This window comes from Hippopotamus amphibius, chromosome 4 (genome assembly GCF_030028045.1).
Source record: "Hippopotamus amphibius kiboko isolate mHipAmp2 chromosome 4, mHipAmp2.hap2, whole genome shotgun sequence".
Classification (NCBI taxonomy): Eukaryota; Metazoa; Chordata; class Mammalia; order Artiodactyla; family Hippopotamidae; genus Hippopotamus; species Hippopotamus amphibius.
This window is the reverse complement of record NC_080189.1, coordinates 142040891-142059167: the sequence shown is the minus strand read 5'-3', so window position 1 is coordinate 142059167 and position 18277 is coordinate 142040891. Positions and strand designations below refer to the sequence as shown.

General features: G+C 45.5%; 1 protein-coding gene across 5 annotated transcripts in view; it reads right to left on the bottom strand.

Moving 5' to 3' along the window:
• The window catches only part of SAMD4A (sterile alpha motif domain containing 4A), a 210630-nt gene extending 194258 nt beyond the window's left edge, over positions 1 to 16372 (bottom strand). For 3 of the 5 annotated variants that reach the window (XM_057731926.1, XM_057731927.1, XM_057731928.1), the window contains exons 1-2: positions 16169 to 16353; positions 14344 to 14977 (exon numbers count right to left, since the gene is read on the bottom strand). In XM_057731926.1, coding sequence (XP_057587909.1) covers positions 14344 to 14539 — 196 coding nt within the window. In that variant the 5' untranslated portion in view covers positions 14540 to 14977; positions 16169 to 16353. Of the gene's footprint in view, positions 1 to 14343; positions 14978 to 15113; positions 15292 to 16168 lie in introns of those variants that run through there. The other 2 variants (XM_057731924.1, XM_057731925.1) reach the window with 2 other exon arrangements.
• Between the last annotated feature and the right edge of the window lie 1905 nt (positions 16373 to 18277).

Genomic DNA, 18277 nt, shown 5'->3' with positions numbered 1-18277 from the left:
TGTTAAAGAAACAAGCAGCAGCAGCAGCAGCAGCAGCAGCAATTCTTGTCCAGATTGTTCCTACCGAAAATACTGCCAGCTAAACCTATATGCACTGCGGTGACCTCTGAGTAACTCAGTACCTTAATATCAGAATCACACATGGGGTCCAACTTTGATCTCACAGCTCACAGGTTCAATATTTTAACTGTGCTCAGATCATCTGCAAATACCACAATCATCTGGAAAATTTGCTAACACAGCTCATTCTGCCACTAAAAGAAGAATGTGAGAATAGGAAGTTTTGTTTAAAAAAAAACAACAAACAAGGACAACAGCAAAAGACTGTTCTCCTTTTCCAACTAACTCTTGTTCAATGAAAGATAAAGGTGAAGATAATACTAAAGAATAAAAAGCAGAACATAATTGTTTTCTTGTTTAGCTGAGGTACACAAAGATACTCAAAGGCTTCCCACTGCATGGTTTTAAGTTGGATAATAACTTTTATGAAAAAGTTACCTCTTTAATAGTAAAACTTAAATAAAAACTTAATTATCACAAATTTTTAAAGAATCCAGACCTGACAATTAATGTATAGAATCCCTGAGGCATGCTTTCAATGGCTCCATGAACATTCATACCAGAGTATTTGCAGGCAGGAATACAGTGGTCACCAAACAGCATTTTATGTAACCTTCCCCAAAAGAAATTCTTTAGCACTGACATCTGAAGTCCTTCATATTGGAAGAGAGTGCACTCAATGATCTGATCAATTAAAAGGATGAAAGTGGACACAAACAGAACTTTGACAAGTGACAGCCAGGCCAGCCTGTGGGGACTCTGGGCCATTAGCTACAAGTCCCAGTTGAATCAGCAGATCCAGGCCTTGGTCCAGGCCCATAGGTGGCTGGTATTCATTATGAGAACCATGTGTTTATTTCAGATTTTGCTAACAAGCAAAAGTCCTGAAAAAGAATCCATGGTTATCTTTTCCTGGACCTTTTAAACACCCGCATTCCTGAACTTTTTATCCCATTGTTTCAGTTGGTCATTTGAGGATAACATCACCCTGCATTTATATAACACGATTCAGCTTACAAAGTACTTTACACATAGATAATCCCACCTCATCCTGGTAACAGCCCTGTGACTCTTATGGCAGTAACTCCATTTTACAGATGAGGAAACTGAGGCTCAGAGAGCTTAAATCATTTTTACTTAGTGATACATTTCTAAATGATGATGCTAAGACCCTCACCCACGTCTTCTATAAGGGACTGAAAAGTAACAGCATCTATTTCTCTCATCCGGCCTTTATCACATAACTCTTCGTAACAGCACTAAGATTTTCATCTTGCCCTGTTTTATTATTCAATCTTTATGCAATTAGGTTTTTCTCACATCCAAGATGTAAGCCCCATGTGGACAAGAGCCATGAGTTAAACTGCTTTGTATTCACTCATCCACTCTTTTAACAAAAACGTACTAAGACCACTTAGGTCCGGGCAGAATATTCAATGCTGGAGGACAAAAGTGACTAAGACACAGACTTCTCTGGAAGATGAACAGTGACAAAGCTTTGTGACAGGTGGTGTGAAGGAGGTGTCTTCAGGGTACCAGCAAGCCCTGAGAGGTCTGGGGACATTCTCAGGAGGAGTCTCGGCTGCTCCACTACTACACCACCGTGCAAAGGAAATGCTTCACCAACCAGTGAACAAAATCCCTCCCACAGGCGGTGGGGCAGTCATGAATGACACCCAGCTCTCTGCTGGGATTTAGGGTAACTCCAGTGGCTGAGTCAGATCCTGCATAAACCAAGAGGACGTTACTGGAACTGTGATTAAAACCTGCCAAAATAAAGCCAAACCTTCCTCCACTATCACTCTCTGCCATTTCAAAACATGAGTGCTAATCATTCTCCAATGAAAACAAGTCTGTGCTTTACTGTGAGTCTGGAAACAGCTTCGAGGAAGGAGACCATCCTGATGAACACTGTTTTTGACAATCAGGTGAATGGAACATCTCCCATGACCAGCACAGTCATTCAATGTGGTGACCACGGTGGCCAAGTCAGCCATGGGAAAGTTGTAGGAGACCAAGGTCTAGGTCATAGATGGCCGAGAAGCATCTGGGTGTAAAACCAGCCCTTCCCTACTAGCAGGTACCCTTAGTTAACCTCAGTCCTCTCAAATCTTCAAGAGGGGCTGGAGTAGATAAGGTCTCTTCCACCTCCTTAATTTTTTGCTGCTAGAAAATGAAATAAGTAGAATTCACTCTTAGACCAACTATAACATATGTTTTCTTAAACTAATCTTCAGAAATTTTCCACCATTTACAAACAATGGGAGAGCTTGTTTTAATTTACAGTCCTTGAGTTGGTGCTCTGCTCAATTCTAAATCCTAAGCAGATCGTGACCCAGCTCATCAATTGCTAGTTTGTCAAAGTCAGGGATGCCACGAGCTATTAGATAACACATTCCTCATTCCTTCCTCTCCGCAGCTTGCTGAGCCTGTTTCCTTCCCTAAGTCCTGCCTGTTCAGGCAGAGGCCTCTTCTGCCATGAATCTTCCTAATAGGAAGGGAAATGTTTGAATCAATGCCTTTTACTCAATTTTTTTTAAATGCCAAAGGAAAAAAAAAGCTGAGCCATATCAAACTACATAGGATTAAAATGTGATAAATAAAAGGGACATTAAAATGGACAAGCGGAAAAAAATTCTTCCAAGACTGAATTTGTAAAATGTTATGAAAACTACCATTAAAAATCTTTAAGTGCTTTTCTTTTAAACACCAACATTTTATTTACCCAAGAACTGGAAGAGATCTGCAGCACTCTACAGTGGCGAGAATTCAACATGGGCTTTTAGATCACAAACACCTCAGTGACCTCAGCACACTTACAACCACTCTCAACCTAAATTTCCTCATTTGTAAAATGGACACAATATCTACTTTCTATTTAATACACAGTATTTATTATACTACTTCGTATTGTGCACATAGTATTATACTACTTTGTATTATCTATATAGTATTATGCTACCTTGCTTTATACACATATATATGCACACACACAAAACACATGATTCAGAAACCAGTTATTAATCACTTACTATGTGCTAGACTCTAGGTAATAATAGGCACATTATCTAATTATTGCAATATGTTGCATTAATTTTTTTTTCTTTAAGAACTTTTATTGAGATACAATTGACATAAACTGCATATTATATTGCATTAATTTTTACAACCACTAGTGCTACATCTTTGTATCATTCATCTATTCAATAATTGAAGATAGCTGTGTGTGTGTGTAGCTATCTGCACACTGCCTGACACAGAAAATTTTTAAAAATGGGGGGAGGGGAGAAAAGGTATCTATTACCACACAAGGAATATCCTATAGTCTTATTTATTTATTTATTTAGGCTGTGCCATATGGCTTGCGGGATCTCAGTTCCATGACCAGGGATTGAACTGGGGCCAAGACAGTGAAAGCACAGAATCCCAACCACTAGGCCACCAGGGAACTCCCCTACAGTCACTTTTAGAACTACACAGAGGAAACACAAAAGATTTGGAGACATATATTGCAATTATCATTTACATTTGCTCATAAATGACTGATATACTCAGAGCCTATCACTGCTATTGTATGACCCAAAAAGAAACAAGATTGTATTCAGTTCATCACATCTTTTCTTAAATGTGGTGGCCTTAGTTGGTGACTCAACCTCACCACACTGCCTACTAAAAAGAACAGAAAATCACTCTACTTTGTAATTCCTAAACAACGTACCACAAATCTCTAGCCTAAAGAGACTAAGAAGCATGGGAGGAATACACTGGAAATAATTTGAAGAAGACTTTTAAGACCACTCTTATTCATTCACTCCTTCATTCATTTATTTACATTGTCTCTCTTGCTCTTTCTCCTCTGCTCTAGACAGTTCTGGATAAGTTTTATCTTTATTCCTAACTCACAGAAATCATAGAATCTTAAGGTTAGAAGGGACTTTGGAGTCGCTAAGAGATCACAGCTTCTTTTCTAAAGAAATACATCCTGTGCCGGGCAGTGGAGAAGTACATGAAGGGATTCTGAGGCCGAACTGCTTGTTTCCTCCCTGACCAATGGAAAAATGACAGTTCCTACCTCATCTCAAAGGGTTGCTGGGATGAATAAATGAGATAATGTATGCAAAGAATTCAGTAAGGCGCCTGGTACAGAGCAGGTGCTCAAGAAATAGAGGCCAATCTTATTTAGAAGTTATTCTGTTCCCTGCATGATGCTAAATGCTTGTCCACCTGTGGTGAAACTCAAGCCTCTGACTCCTAAAGCAGCTTGTGCCATTGTTTGGGAGCTCTCATCATTGTCAGGTTTTTCTTTACTTTGAGCTAAATGAGCTTCGGCTTCCACACACTGCCCTCTACCACAGATACAGAATTGAACCCCTCAACTCCAAGCTAACTCTTCAGGGAACGAATGACAATCGTCCTGTTCTCTGCTCATGTTTTGTCCAGCCTAAATGTTCCCCCTTGTTGTCAAGTGCCTCACCATCCTCCTTCCTCCAGCCACATCCTGACTCATCCATCTTCCTTAAAGCGTGTGCCCAGAAGTGCACCCCACACTCCAGGGACAGCCTGGCTTGCAGAGAAGACCTGTTCTGAATACGATATTATTATATACTGTATTATATATACAATGTATTGTTAAAAGCTTAGTGGCTTTGGGGGCAATCCCACTGTGACGTTATTCAAACTAAACTCTAAGTCCACTAAAAGCCCAAAGTCCTTTTTGTGCATGCTACTGATAAGCCCTTCCTCCCCAGAGCAGGTCTAGGGGATGCAAATGTAGAGGCTACACTTTCAGTGGTTTGATAGCGGTCTTGTTATATTCAAATATTTTGGATCACGATTCTGTCATCAAGCCCTCAGCTAGCTCTCTGGGTTCACCCACAGACTGGATAACTACACCTTCTCAGTCCACTTTACACCCCAGTCCTTACCGTGGCCACCAGCTTCAGGCAGATATAACCTGACCAGCACCCCACCTCCATCAGGCGACTTCTCTCTAGCTCTCTGCCTTGGGGCTTCTCCAACACCATGCCATGGGACACTGTGGAAAGGTTCAGCACTTGCGCATGTGCAAATGTGGAAGCACAGGGACTTAACACCCTGGGGCAACCCTTGACTAAGAGGAGAGGGGAGCCACTGATACATGCCCACTGTGTCTGTCCCTTCTGAGGCAGTCTGCAGGGCTCCTCAGAGGGTCCCGTGGGACTGAGCCCCAGTGCCCACGACCATGACCAGCTCAGTCACATAGGCTTGTATTGGCTTCCCCTCCTTCCCTGTTTCTCTTCTACCCAGCCCCCTCTCTTATTCCCCAGGATCACTGCCCAAAATAAACCACCTGCGTGCCAGCCCTTGCCTCAGGCTCTGCTTTCTTGGGGACCCCAGGCTAAGTCACAGTCAACACGAGGAAGAACAATGTAGGACATGTAAGCCCCAAGGCAGAGCACCAAAAACTTCTCTTAAGGCTGACAGCAGCAGAAGTCACTCTAATGCCACACAATGAGACTCTCACCTGGCCCCCATGTCTTCATCTCACTCTTTAGGAAATAAGGGGCTTTGTCAAAGGCTGTGCTGAAACTTAGATTTGGGATGCCTACCAGAATTCCTATAATCTGCCCAGAATACAGCATTGTCTCCGTAAATGTAAATGCTATCTCCCTTCCTTTCCTATTCCCCCATCAAAGGGACATGACATTAGTTCTCCATGACCCAGTCTTCCCATTTTTAGGAAAACCAGGCTGCTTCCTATTTCCTTACCCAAATGATCATACACCTAGTTTCAGATCCTCTTCTGGTACCTTGCCCAGGATCACTGTTGACCTCACATATTCTTCCCAGGTACAGAACTTGCTCTTCCCCTCCATTTTGCCTTGTCAGAGATGTCATTATTTATGGAGGCTTCTGATGACTCCCCTGTTATTCCTTCACAACTCTTCAGAAATTCAAAAGTGGTTTTGCATCGCCATTCTAGTCACGTATTGAAATCACATATTTGGTGCACATACTCAGATAGAAACATATACAATGAAAGTTCATATTCTATATGTATTTATGCTGCATACACAAACACTTGAATTCTAATGACAGATCAGGAGAAGCTGCTTCAGAAATTCCAATGACTGAACTTTATGGGAGTACGCTGGGGAAGGAGGAAGAGATCTCTCCCATCCCGTCTCTGGAATTAACATTCTTCCTGCTCTTTCCAGCTCAACTTTACAGTCCATAGCATCAGCAAAAAAAATGAATCTTTCCTGGAGCCTCATTTCACTGATCATTAGAATGCCTGGAAATTCCAGCAGGGGCACAGCCAAAAAGCTTGGGAAATTCTACAGCAGAGCCCAGGTCTGCCTTCCGCAGACTCAATTCAGGCTGTGACTATCTCTGAGCCTGGGGAAATCACAGAGATTTCAAACTGCTCTCCTTGGAAAGTTAGTGTTGGGGGGTGGAGACGGGGTTTGTAGGGGAGGGGAGCATGGGAACCATCCACTTCCTGTAAGCTTTCATCTAAGTTTTCATTTGCAAACAAACATCTTCTGATACTCATCCCTAAAACTTTAAAGCCAGTCCACCAGTTACCTCGAAATTACCTTCCACCTCTAATAGCCTATGATCTTTCTACTCAAAGTGTGGTCCACAGACCTGCTGCAGCAACATCACCTGGGAGTTTACTAGAAACACAGGATCTCAGGGCCCCCCACAGACCTCCTCAATAAGAATTTTCCGTTTAACAAGATCCCCAAGTGTTAAATTTTGAAAACCAGTTTGACACTTTTATCTTTTCCTGTGTTTAACATGTTTCTTCTTAACACTAGTTCTAATCAAAGTAACAGGAAAGTAATCTACTGAAAGGGGCCAAGAGAAGTTAAGTCTCATAATTTTATGGGTAACTTTAGGGAAAAAAATTTGGGGTGGGCTGATGTATCGTTTTCCTCCTTTAAATATATTACAAATCAGAGGGGGGGGTTTGCATTGCTCCTTCTTCCATTCAAGAAGTCATTCCTGATGGACAACATGCCCCATGCTCCCCTCTCTATAATGTACTCATACTCATCCTTCAAAGGCCCAGGAAGCCTGCCCCTTACATGGTCCAGCAGACTCCCCCTGTATGTGTGGTTTTTCTTAATGAAACGCTCATTAAAGGTACTAAAAAGGCAAGAATCTTATGAGCTCTAAAGCACTTGTTCCAAATGACCAACTCAAGTTTACTTCTTCTTCCATTTGTTACTTCCTGGATGACCCAACCCATCCTGTTCTCTCCCCTTTGCTCAAGTTTAGTTTTGTTCTCTCATTGGAAACATAGCATTTAGCAACTCTTTCTGGTCTAATTATTATATATACAGGTCCTTCTCAGCTTATGATGGGGTTGCCTCCTGGTAAACCCATCATGAGCTGAAAATGCATTTAATACACTTAACCCACCTAGCTTACTTAGCCTTGCCCACTTAAATGTGCTCAAACACTTACATAAGCCTACAACTGGGCAAATCATCCGACACAAAGCCTATTTTATAATAAAGTGTTGAATATCTCATATAATTTATTGAATACTGTACTGAAAGTGAAAAACAGAATGGTTATATGGGTCCAAAATGGTTGTAAGAGTATTGGTTGTTTTCCCTCATGGTCACGTGGCTGACTGGGGGCTACTGCTGCATCACAAGAGAGGACTGTGGTGCAGATCACTAGCCTGGGAGAAGATCAAAATTCCAAGAATGAACTCCACAGAATGCATATTGCTTTTGGAATCATAAAGTCAAAAAATTATCTAATTCAAACCACTGTAAGTCAGGGGTCACCTGTACATACGTTGCTTACCTCTACAACTCAGTGTAAGCTCCTTGAGGGGAATCATCACAGCTACCTCACCTCTGGACACAGCTCCCAGCTCTTGGGTGCAGGACTTGGTGAATTAATATGTCCTGAGGAACTTGGTCCCACAGTTTCTTACCAGATACTCTTTTCCAGGTACCATTTAATGCTATTATCTATTGCATAAAAGAAACCACTGAATCATTTGATTGATTTTTTTCTCCCTGGTAAACCAAGAAAAGGAAAACTGTATTAAAGTGATGATACCTAGGTGAGATCAAAACCCTAGAACTAGCTTACAAGTCCCAAGGAGTGAAATGCTCTCACATAATAAAAGCAGCTTCAGAGCAAGGCCCAAGCCTTGACTAGCTAACTTTGAGAGAACGCTTGGCTCCTCTTCTGAAAGTTCTGTTTTCCCTGGGAGATTCCTGCCTCAGGCAGCTTCCACAGAAGCAAAAAATAGCTCAGAGGAGTCATCTGATTCTGCATCTTAACCTATGTGAATTGGATGAACTCAGGCTTGGAAGGAATGATTAGAAAAGATGGAAAGGAAGGAACAACTAAAAACTCAAAGTAGTAATTATATTTTTAAAAGAAAAAAAGAATTTTTATGAGCACCACAACTTTCCTAGCAAATGAGTTATGTAAGGCACTTCCCTCGTGGATGAAAACCTCCAAATTTCTCATCAGGTCAAGCAGGAGAGGTATTTTCTCTTCTCTGGTGTTGTCAATTCTCATTAGAATTAAGCTTCCGCAGGATATACTGGGGAGTTTTCAGTTCTTTCTCAACCCTTTGACCCTCATGTCACTCTCATTTGTTTATTTAAACATAAACAAACCAATTTGACTGCTGTTAAGTTTGCCTTCTACTTGCTTTGATGGGACTTGTTTATAACACGTACTCAGTTGCCAAAGGCTGTGAGCATCCAAGCTAAACAACCAAATCCAACTTATTCGCAACAAAGGTCACAAATGTGTGTCACCTGCCTAAAGAAAATGACAACACCCGAAGTGAAAAGTGATTCATGTATAAAGCCCCTATATATTTCATGCCATAAAATGATTTCTTTTTTTCACATTTACCAACTAAAGGTAAAAAGTGTTGACAAGTTATTTGCGAAAACTAGGTCAGCGTTGTGTTTTTTAGGACCGAACGTGACACAGAATAGAGCTGTGTTCAGCTAAAATACAGAAGGTGGAGCAAAGTATCTTTACAGGGTTCCAAGTCATCTTCAATCTCTTCCAGATAATCCTTCAAATAAAAGATGCCCTATCTTTCAGGAAAACATTATTTACATAAATTCCATATTAATTAGAGGCAAATTTAAACCTGGGGGACAGAATATGTCTTCACTGGATTGTTAACAAGTAGCTTCCAGCCAATAACAAGGTTTCATTAGTTCCATTCTACAGATGAGAAAACCAAGGCACAGAAATTAATTGACTAGCCTAGTCTGACTGATTTCAAAATCCATACTCTAATAATCCTCTAGACATATCCGCTCCTATGGATATATATAAATGGCCTTCTTTTCCTCTCTCTCTCAATCCTCCCCTCTCCGGCATACAGCAATGCTGAGAGCAACAAAGCTGCCTTGGGCTGATGACGCCACCATGTGGCCAAAATAGAAACTGTCTGAACCTAAGTACCTCACTTTCATTTTGCCTCTCAGAGACTCATATCTATATTAGAAAGCTTTCCCAAGTGTACACACACACACACACACACACACACACACATACACACACACACACACAAACTTTCATCATTTAACTCCCTTCCTCTTTCACCCTCATTCTCAGCACACCCCTGCCTAAAAGACTTCTTGGGTTCTCTATAGTCTCTGCAGGATTAAGTCAAATTCCTTAGCTGGCAAAGTCCTGCACATATATGGCTTCTGTTTTAACTTTTCTCCCTTAGATCCCAGCATTCTACACCCTAAAGCCACTCTGAACTCATTATTTCTTGCACACAATCAGGCCCTTTTATAAGACAACGTTTTTATAAATGCTATCTCTTTTGCTTGGAAAACACCTTCAAGCCTGCTCTATACAATCCTTTTTACGTATCGAACCAACTCCTATCCACCCTTCAAAACTCAAACATATCTCCTCTGCAGTGGAGGCTTGCCTGACTCCTCCAGGCAATTAGCTGTACATTCACAATGCTCCCAGAACCTCTCCCCCCTACCCTTTTTATCCCTGTATCTATGCTTCTGCACCTGTGATACGGTATTAGTCACTTACTCAACACTGAGTATCTATCTATTCACCAGGCATTGGAATATAGTCACGTACCTTTGTATTCCCACTGCATAACGCAGGGCCAGGAAAGTAGTAGGCAGTCAGTAAATGTATATTGAATGAAAAAGTGAAAGAAAGAACTACAAACAAGATCTCATCCAGGAAATATCATCAGGAAAGCCTATACCCTTCTGCTTTCCTTTTATTCAATTTATGATCTAAAAAATCAACTCAGGTATGGCATACCTATACCATGGAAACCAAAAACCATAAAAATCATAGAACCCACATTTCTGCCCTCTAATAAAAGTAAACACACCCACAAGTCCTTTACAATCGCCACAATTAATTTTAACACTACCATTTCAGATAATCCTTTCTCTTGTATTCAATCACAACTAGAGTAGCAATCTCTTTGCCATTTATTTACTACAAACATATGCAATTTCCCCACAAAATATGCACTGTTTTGTGAATTAATAAGTCTGTGGAATCACTTGTGAATCTCCACTTATTACACGATTTCCATTGGAAAATACATTTCAAGTTCAAATGACAAAAGTCCTAAACTAGTGCCATACAATCCTTTTTTCTTTGAAGAACTCCAAATAAAGTCAGCAGGTTCCATTTTTAGGTATCAAATGACATTTTAACACCAGAAATAGTCATCTACAAACTGAGACTGACCAGAAATCTCAATGTTAACCTGGGCTGGTGGCTGAAGGCATGTATCTGAGGTTATGAGAGTTCTGGAAACAAGCCTCTACTTTAAAGAGCTGATTATGACAGGTACCCACTGACCAAATCCAGACTGAAACACACACGCGCGTGTGCACACACACACACGCACACACACACAAATCCATCAGGACTAACTCAACCATGTTCTTTGGATCTCAGATGACCATGAACCTGAGTCAGAGGATGAACCAGTGAACTACTAGAATCTCAATAAATGCTAAATTTAAAAGAACAAAAAGTTAGCATCAAAATACCTCCCACGGATCTCAAACAAACCATGTTTAATATGAAGGATTATCTATTTAAAGTTAGTCCTGTAGAAAAGAGCCAAGTTCACACTATTAGTAACTTTTTGTTGTTGTTATACTGAGATCAAGCTACAGATATGAATTTTGTTCTCATTCACCAAGTTTTAAAATCTCTCAACACCAAAAGAAATGTTTGTTTAATTGATGATTACAAAATAAAGTAAGTCATACATGATGATTCTGGTATAGGAAACCTCAGCCAGCCAATGAATGAGTCATTCTGAATAGCCTAGTTTTCTGAATGGGTAATAGCTTTACAAACCAAAAGAGCTTCTGAGGTTAATTATCTTGAGTGTTATTATTTCCAGTGTTGATGGCATATTTCCCTCTCTTCTCAAAAGAGTATATTTAGAATTTTATCTTTTTTGGCAGTTCACTCTCATTAATGGTAAAGAGCAATTATGGATTTATGTTATATTACAGAGTAATGTCTGCAAGGCCGACTGAAGGTTCCTACTTTAATATTCCCAAAACTTCAGGGCTTTTGCTCCTAGTTCTTATATCTGAAGTTATAATATTTCTGTCTCTTTCCTATCTGTCAAGTTGTCAGGGGTCACTTTTCATGAATGGTTACAGCAACCCCTCACCCCATTCTAAATGTGCTACCCCATATATTCTATGGATCACTTTTCAAATAAAAAAAAAGTTAGGAGTGTTAACTAAAATAAGGTTAAGTTCCGAAAGAGGGTCTGAAGTATTCTCCCAGACTTCACACCATGTATTCCAGTTGCTGAGTAGGCATTTTTGCCCTTTTCCTGGTTCTTGGCTAGGTTCCAGGTATGTAAGAGAGCTGTGCTCCAGACAGGCCTTCTACAAGTCTTGATGCTTTTTATGATTCCTTAATGCAGAAGTAAACCAAACCATCCCATGACCTTACTAGTGAATTTCCGTCCTGGACACACAACAAGTGCAAACCTTCCAAGGAAGCAAAATATCCAGGTTGAAAGATTAATCCAGAAACTGGAAAAGGGTCCCTATCTTACATATTGGTTATGGTTTCATATATCTACAGCATGTAGCATCATGAAAAGGTAGGCGGCTTACACAAATAAGTATGGTTTAAAAAAAAGTTTTGAGGGGGAAAATCCAAATGATGTTTCTAAACTCACAGAAGTTAAATTTTTTCTTGGTTTATTAAATTATAAGATTTTTAAGCTAAGCAACTTTTTTAACTCCATACAACATCTAATGACTTCACTTACTAAACTGATGGCTGCTATACTGCGAAAAGGCTTCTCCTGTACTCAAAGAGAAAAAATGTTGCTCTAACATTTGAGTAACCTAAAGATTAATTATCATTGTTTTAAACAGTCCCTACAAGCACTGAGGTCAAGCATTCAACATAAATTACTGTGCTTAAATTCTATGCATTCTATAAAACACAAAAGTTTATACAACCTTGTTCATCAAACCTGACAGAGCAAAATCAAACAGGTGATCCAGGCTACCCTATCACGTTAAGAATGTAAGTGAAGAGGGACTTCCCTGCTGGTCCAGTGGTTAAGACTTTGAGCTCCCAATGCAGGGGGCCTGGCTTAGATCCCTGGTCAGGGAACTAGATCCTACATGCCGCAACTAAGATCCCACAGGCCACAACTCAAAAAGATCTCACACATGGCAACAAAGATCCCACGTGCAGCAGCTAAGACTCCGTGTGGCCAAATAAGTAAATAAATATTAGGAAAAAAAAGCATGGAAGTAAAGAGAGTAGGTCATCAGTTATCTTAGTTATGTTTCCACACCCTTATGAAGGAGGCTGGCCCTTAGCTAGCTATTTATAAATACAGAACTGAGGGGAAGGGTGCTACTGCTACCCTTGTGAGTAACCAGTGGGGTGGGCTATTAGGCTCAGGCTGAATTCCAATGGGACCTGTGGGATTTCCCTCAGGATGGCCCACCATACTAGGCAGCACCGGATCCTCTGGGTGCAGTCCTGTTTCATCAGGAAAAGGATTGTGAGGATTTCCAGTGGTCACTGCCAGCCTATGATTCTATATATGGAAACATCCCATCCTAGTGTTTCCAGCATCATGAGCACCATACCAGGGAGGAGGAGTGAGGAGCAGGCCAGCCCTCCTCTTGCTGCCCTGCCAGGCACACTCACTTTAGTGTCTCCCAGGCCCTGCTGCCCTGGACTGGACCTTGTCATCAAATGGCAGCCCAGACCTCTGCTGAGTCTTGCAGGCTGGCGGCTCTAACATGGAACAGCTGGAAGAGGACCCTGCATTCTTTTCTCTGTGTAAACACTGGGGGCTCTGTTCACCCTCCTGCTGCAGCATGAACTAAAGAATTTTCCCCATCCAAAATTGCAACCAACAGATCTTTCTCCATCCCCCATGCTTGCCCCCCACCACCAGCCCCAGATATAATTTCAGTCTGTCACCACCCATGCTAGCAAATAGCAAACTGCTGAACCTTTCAGTATATTCACTTTCTATATTAGTTGAGGTGTCTGTAAATACACTAGCAGGGTAATAGGAAACAATTCTGCTATGTTCAATAAAGTTTCCTGACAAAAGCGTTAAGGACCCTGATTCATGCCTGCTCCCTATGAGACCCTTTCTACAAGATGTGTATCAATACAAATAATGTCATGATAGTTAAGCATAACCACATAGTATATGAACTGAAAATATCATTTTAATAGTCTGTAGCATCACCTACACATTATTCTGAAAACAGAACTCTAAAATTGGAATATCCGTGAGGAAAAAATGAATAATAAAATTGGGTTTTCCTGTATTTCTCATACAACCTAATCAAAGCTTGGCTTCTGAAGGGCAGTCCCGGGCTTCTTCATGTGTTGCTGAAATCCAGAGAGCCACGTTGCCCAAAAGAGGAAGGGGGGTGGGGTGGGGAGAAGGCCCAGAAAATCCAGACTCTACGTGACCTGACTTACTTATTTCCCAGGAAACTGCATGAGAGAAAAATCAATCATTCATGCTGCCGTAGCTACCACACGGAATGGACTGAAGGAGTTGACAGTGGTCAAAAAACCAAGCGGCCATTGGAGGTAAGTGGGCGGCGGGGCCTGGGGCGGGTGGGGGAAGATGCGAAGGACCCGGGGGGCCGCGAGGCTCTGTCCCCGCGGACCGGCGGCCGGGGGCGGGGCCAGGCCCGAGGCTGGGAAGCAGCAGGGGTGCGGGACTGGGGAGACGCGACCGCGGGACGGCGGTGGCCGCGCACTTACCGGGACTGTTGGCCTCGCCTTCGAGGACGTGCAGCTCGGCGCAGTCAGCCAGCGAGTGCTCCAGGCAGAGCTGGAGGAAGCGGGCCTGGGTCTGGCTCACGCGCTTGAGTAGCGACAGCAGCGCAACAGTCTGCTCACACTCGTTCCAGCCCTTAAACCAGCCCGCCAGCACCCCGACCTGGTCGCGAAACATCATGGTTAGGGGGCGGCCCTCGGTCTACAAAGCCCCCTCGGCGCCCCAGCCCTCCCCTCCCGCCCCAAAGTTTGGCGAAGCCGCAGCCCCGCGGCCGCCGGAGACACGTTCCTGTTCCAAGGTGGCTCTGGTGCCCGGACGCTGCAGGTACTGCCTCGGCTCCTGCCTCTCTCGTCTGGTTTCGGTTACGTTCTGGTGGGTCTGGCTGATTTCCCCAGAGATGATGACAGACTGTAGCACGGAAATGTTTCTTTTTTAAAAAATAACGATTAAAAAAAATTTTTTTTCCCCCACAAGGCACACAAACTGAATGAAGAATGCTCTCTTTCCCCCCCCTCTTCTCGCAGCTTCGGGATGGTGATTTCCGGCTTCCCGGGGTCTCTTCCCCGCTGGGCGGCAGCTCGGACCCTTCACACCCGCATTCCCGAGTGGCGATCACCACTGGAAGGAGAGAAAAGGCTGCAGTGAGACCTCGGCCAGCGAGGGAGCGCGCCCGGGAAACGAGTGCGTTAGAGGGGGTGGAGGGGGCGCCCCGCAGGGGGTTTAGTCCCCCAAATTCCGGCAGCCCCCTCCGCACCTGGATGCTGGAGATGAGCTATTCTCTTCCTGGGAAAGGCAAGAAGCCTCCTTCCCAGGTGCGTGAGGAGACCGCCCAGCTTCCTGTTGCTGCCTCTGCGAACGGCTAGTGCTCCCCACACACCCCACCCGGGGTGGCCTCGGAGGCTGTGCCTGCAAACGCCGGCACCAGCAACAGATCTTCCTCGCGCAGAAAACTTGCAATGCGGCTGCGAAGGGGCGCGGGGGTGGGGGTGGGGGCTAATGCAAAGCAGAGGCGGAGGCAGCAGCAGCCCGAGTTCCTTCCTCCTCCTCCTCCGCCGCCGCCGCCTCCCGGAGGAGCAGCCGAACGGCTGCAGCTCCATCTACAGCAACAGCCAGCATCTCCACCGCCAGGCGCCCCTCTGGATTTAGGCCGTGAGCAGCCGCGGCAGCAGCTCGAGACAAAAATAAACTCTCCCCACCCAAAGCTTAGCTTCGAGAGGGCGGAGGCGCAGCCAGAGCCCCGGCTACCCCATGCCGCGCCGCTCCAGCCCACCCGGGAGGTCTCCGAGGGCCTGCTTCGCCCTGAGCGATCAGAAGTGTTCGTGCGTGTGCGTCTGTGCGTATGCGAGTGTGTACCCGAGTGTGTGCTGTAGGCATCCTGCCCCCGCTGCCGCCGCCTACGGGCGGGTCTGTCCGGCCCAGCGCCTCGCCCGTGCGTCCCAGGCCGAAGGCGGCACGGCCACGGGCGCACGCCGAGCGCGGAGACAGCTGGAGCCCGCAGCACTGCCTCCTCCGGCAGGCAGGGCGGCTCCGCGGGGACTGCGGCTCCGCGCCGCCGGCACACACCCCCGAAGGAGCGCAAAGAAGAAAAGTTCGGTTTCCGGGGCTCCCCCTGTTCTAACCCTGTCCGGGTGGCCGTCAGCGGCGGCGAAGAGAGCCCAGCGAGTCAGCCAGCCCTCGAGGGGCGGCTCGCTCCCAGCACTCCATTTCCCAGCTCCCAGAACTTCTCGAGCGGAGGGGGGAAGTCCACCGGGAAGGGGACCCAGTGACCCGCTGGCCCCCTGCCTGGGGTGAAAGAGAGAGGGCGCTCACCTCGGAGCGGCTCATCCTGGCGGCTCGGGGCCCCAAGCGCGGGTCCGGGACCACGGCGGCTCTCAGAGAGGCTGCGGACGCCCGGAGCGCGGGCTGCGGGCCATGCCGTCCTGGCGGGCTGCTCTGAGAGAGTGCTGCGCTGCGGGCCCCGGCCGCCGCCGCCGCCGCCGCTCCTGCTGCCTCCAGTGTAGGCTCGCGGAGGACTGAGCCGCGCAAGCCGGAGCTCCCCACATGCTACTGATTAACATACACCATTACATCATGGGCTTGGCAGGGAGCGCCCGAGCGGGGGGAGAGGAACCCTGGAGGCGGCGGCGGCACGCGGGGGAAGTCAGGGGGAGGATCCCCGGACCCTGCTGGCCGCCGCGGTGTGGGGTGGGGGTGCGGATTCCTAAGTGGGGACCAGAAAAGGGGAGGGGAGCGGAGAGGGAGGAGCCGGATGGCACCGAGGGGTCGGGTTGGAGGAAAGGCCGGGGGGAGGGAAGAAGTTTGGGGAAGGGGAGGGGTCCAAGTGAATTCCTGCCCTCTGCTTCCTGCGTGTTCTGGAAGGGCCTGGGCGCTCCAGCCGCAGGGGTGCGGGCCGGAGGGGAGATGGAGCGCGCTTGAGCGGGGGCGGTGCTGCCATCGGCTGCCTGTCTTTGGGAATGTGGTTCGCCGACTCGGCTGACCCCTCGGCCCTACTGGGGCCCAGGGGTGGCAGAGGCTTTGGGGGCGCGGACGCGAAGGGCGAAGGAGGCCGAGCGGCGGAACTCCATGCTGGACGTGCCTGTGAGCCGAGCTCTATGCGGCCCCTGTCCCAGGAGCATGAGAAGTTCCCGGGCTGCTCACCCCTCGCCCGGGTCGGATCTTGGATGCCCTTTGCTCCTGTGGGCGGCCTAACGGCCGGCCCCACGCCGCTCTCCGGGCTCGCTCTCCGCTTGAGAAGCCTCCCGACTTCTGGGGCCAGCCCGGGAGCTACGCCTGGCGCACGGGCTGCGGCTGCGGCTCCTGGAGCGGAGAGGAGCTCCGCCCTGGGCGGCAGGGAGGCGAGCGAGGCCACCTGTCAGCGTGTCTGAGTCGCCGGACTGGGCAGCCTTTATCTGGCCCTGCAGAGTGCGCGAGGCCCTCAGGCAGGGGCCGCGGGCTTCAGAGGTCCTCGCCGCGCACAGGAGGATGGGGGTGGGGGTTCAGCGCAGAGGCCAAGCAGTACAGGGAGGGCTGGGAAAGTGTCCTCCGGTAGTCTCGAAAGTAGAGGATTGGTTCAAAGTAACCTAAAAATCGCTGTGCCTTCTAATATTAATTGAATATTCATAGGAAGACTTGATGACCAAATCCAGGCTATCGAAACACTGAGCCCTCGAACATTTCTCCAGCGACTAGAGTCTTTCTTTATAAGAGTACCGCTGAGAAATTAGTGAAACGCATGCTTCAAATCCAGCCTTCCCTTCTCTCGTTAATAGAGTATTTTTGAAGATAAAGTATCTGAGCTATTCCACTGATTAACACTTCCTTCTTTAACACTAGCACTTGTCCCTGGATTTTCAATCATTTCTTTCTTCCTTCCTCAGACCTAGTTTCTGCACCGTTTAGTTCCTGTGAGACATGTGACAGCACCTAACCATCTGTTGGGATATTGAAAGGTTTTGTGGAGCTGCAAAAATTTAGGTGTTACCATTAAAATAGGGTGTGTGAATAATTTTCTTAAGCTTATTATTAACCAGCCAAGAAAGGTATCTGCATAATGTAATTAATATTTTGCCCTAAAAACAAGAATTCTAGAGTGAGTGTTTTAATTTTGTTTTGTCTTATTATTACAGAGGCAGGCAGTCTTGAAATATTTTCTCCAAAACATTATTATCACTAGCTAGTACTTAATAATAGCTTCTAACAGGAAATGCGGAGAAGGTTTAGAAGATGGTCTATCTCAATTATATACCTTGCTATCAACTGCAACCAAAGCAGAAGTTCCCCACCTGGAGATGTTTTTTAAAGGAAGTGGAAAAAAAATCAGTTTCATTAACTTATTTGTTGTCACCTGAAGTTTACTAAGCAAATAGTAAAACTAAAAAACAGAACAACAAACCTTGAGGCAAACTGAACTCGTTAAACTGAAGAAGGAAAATACTGCCA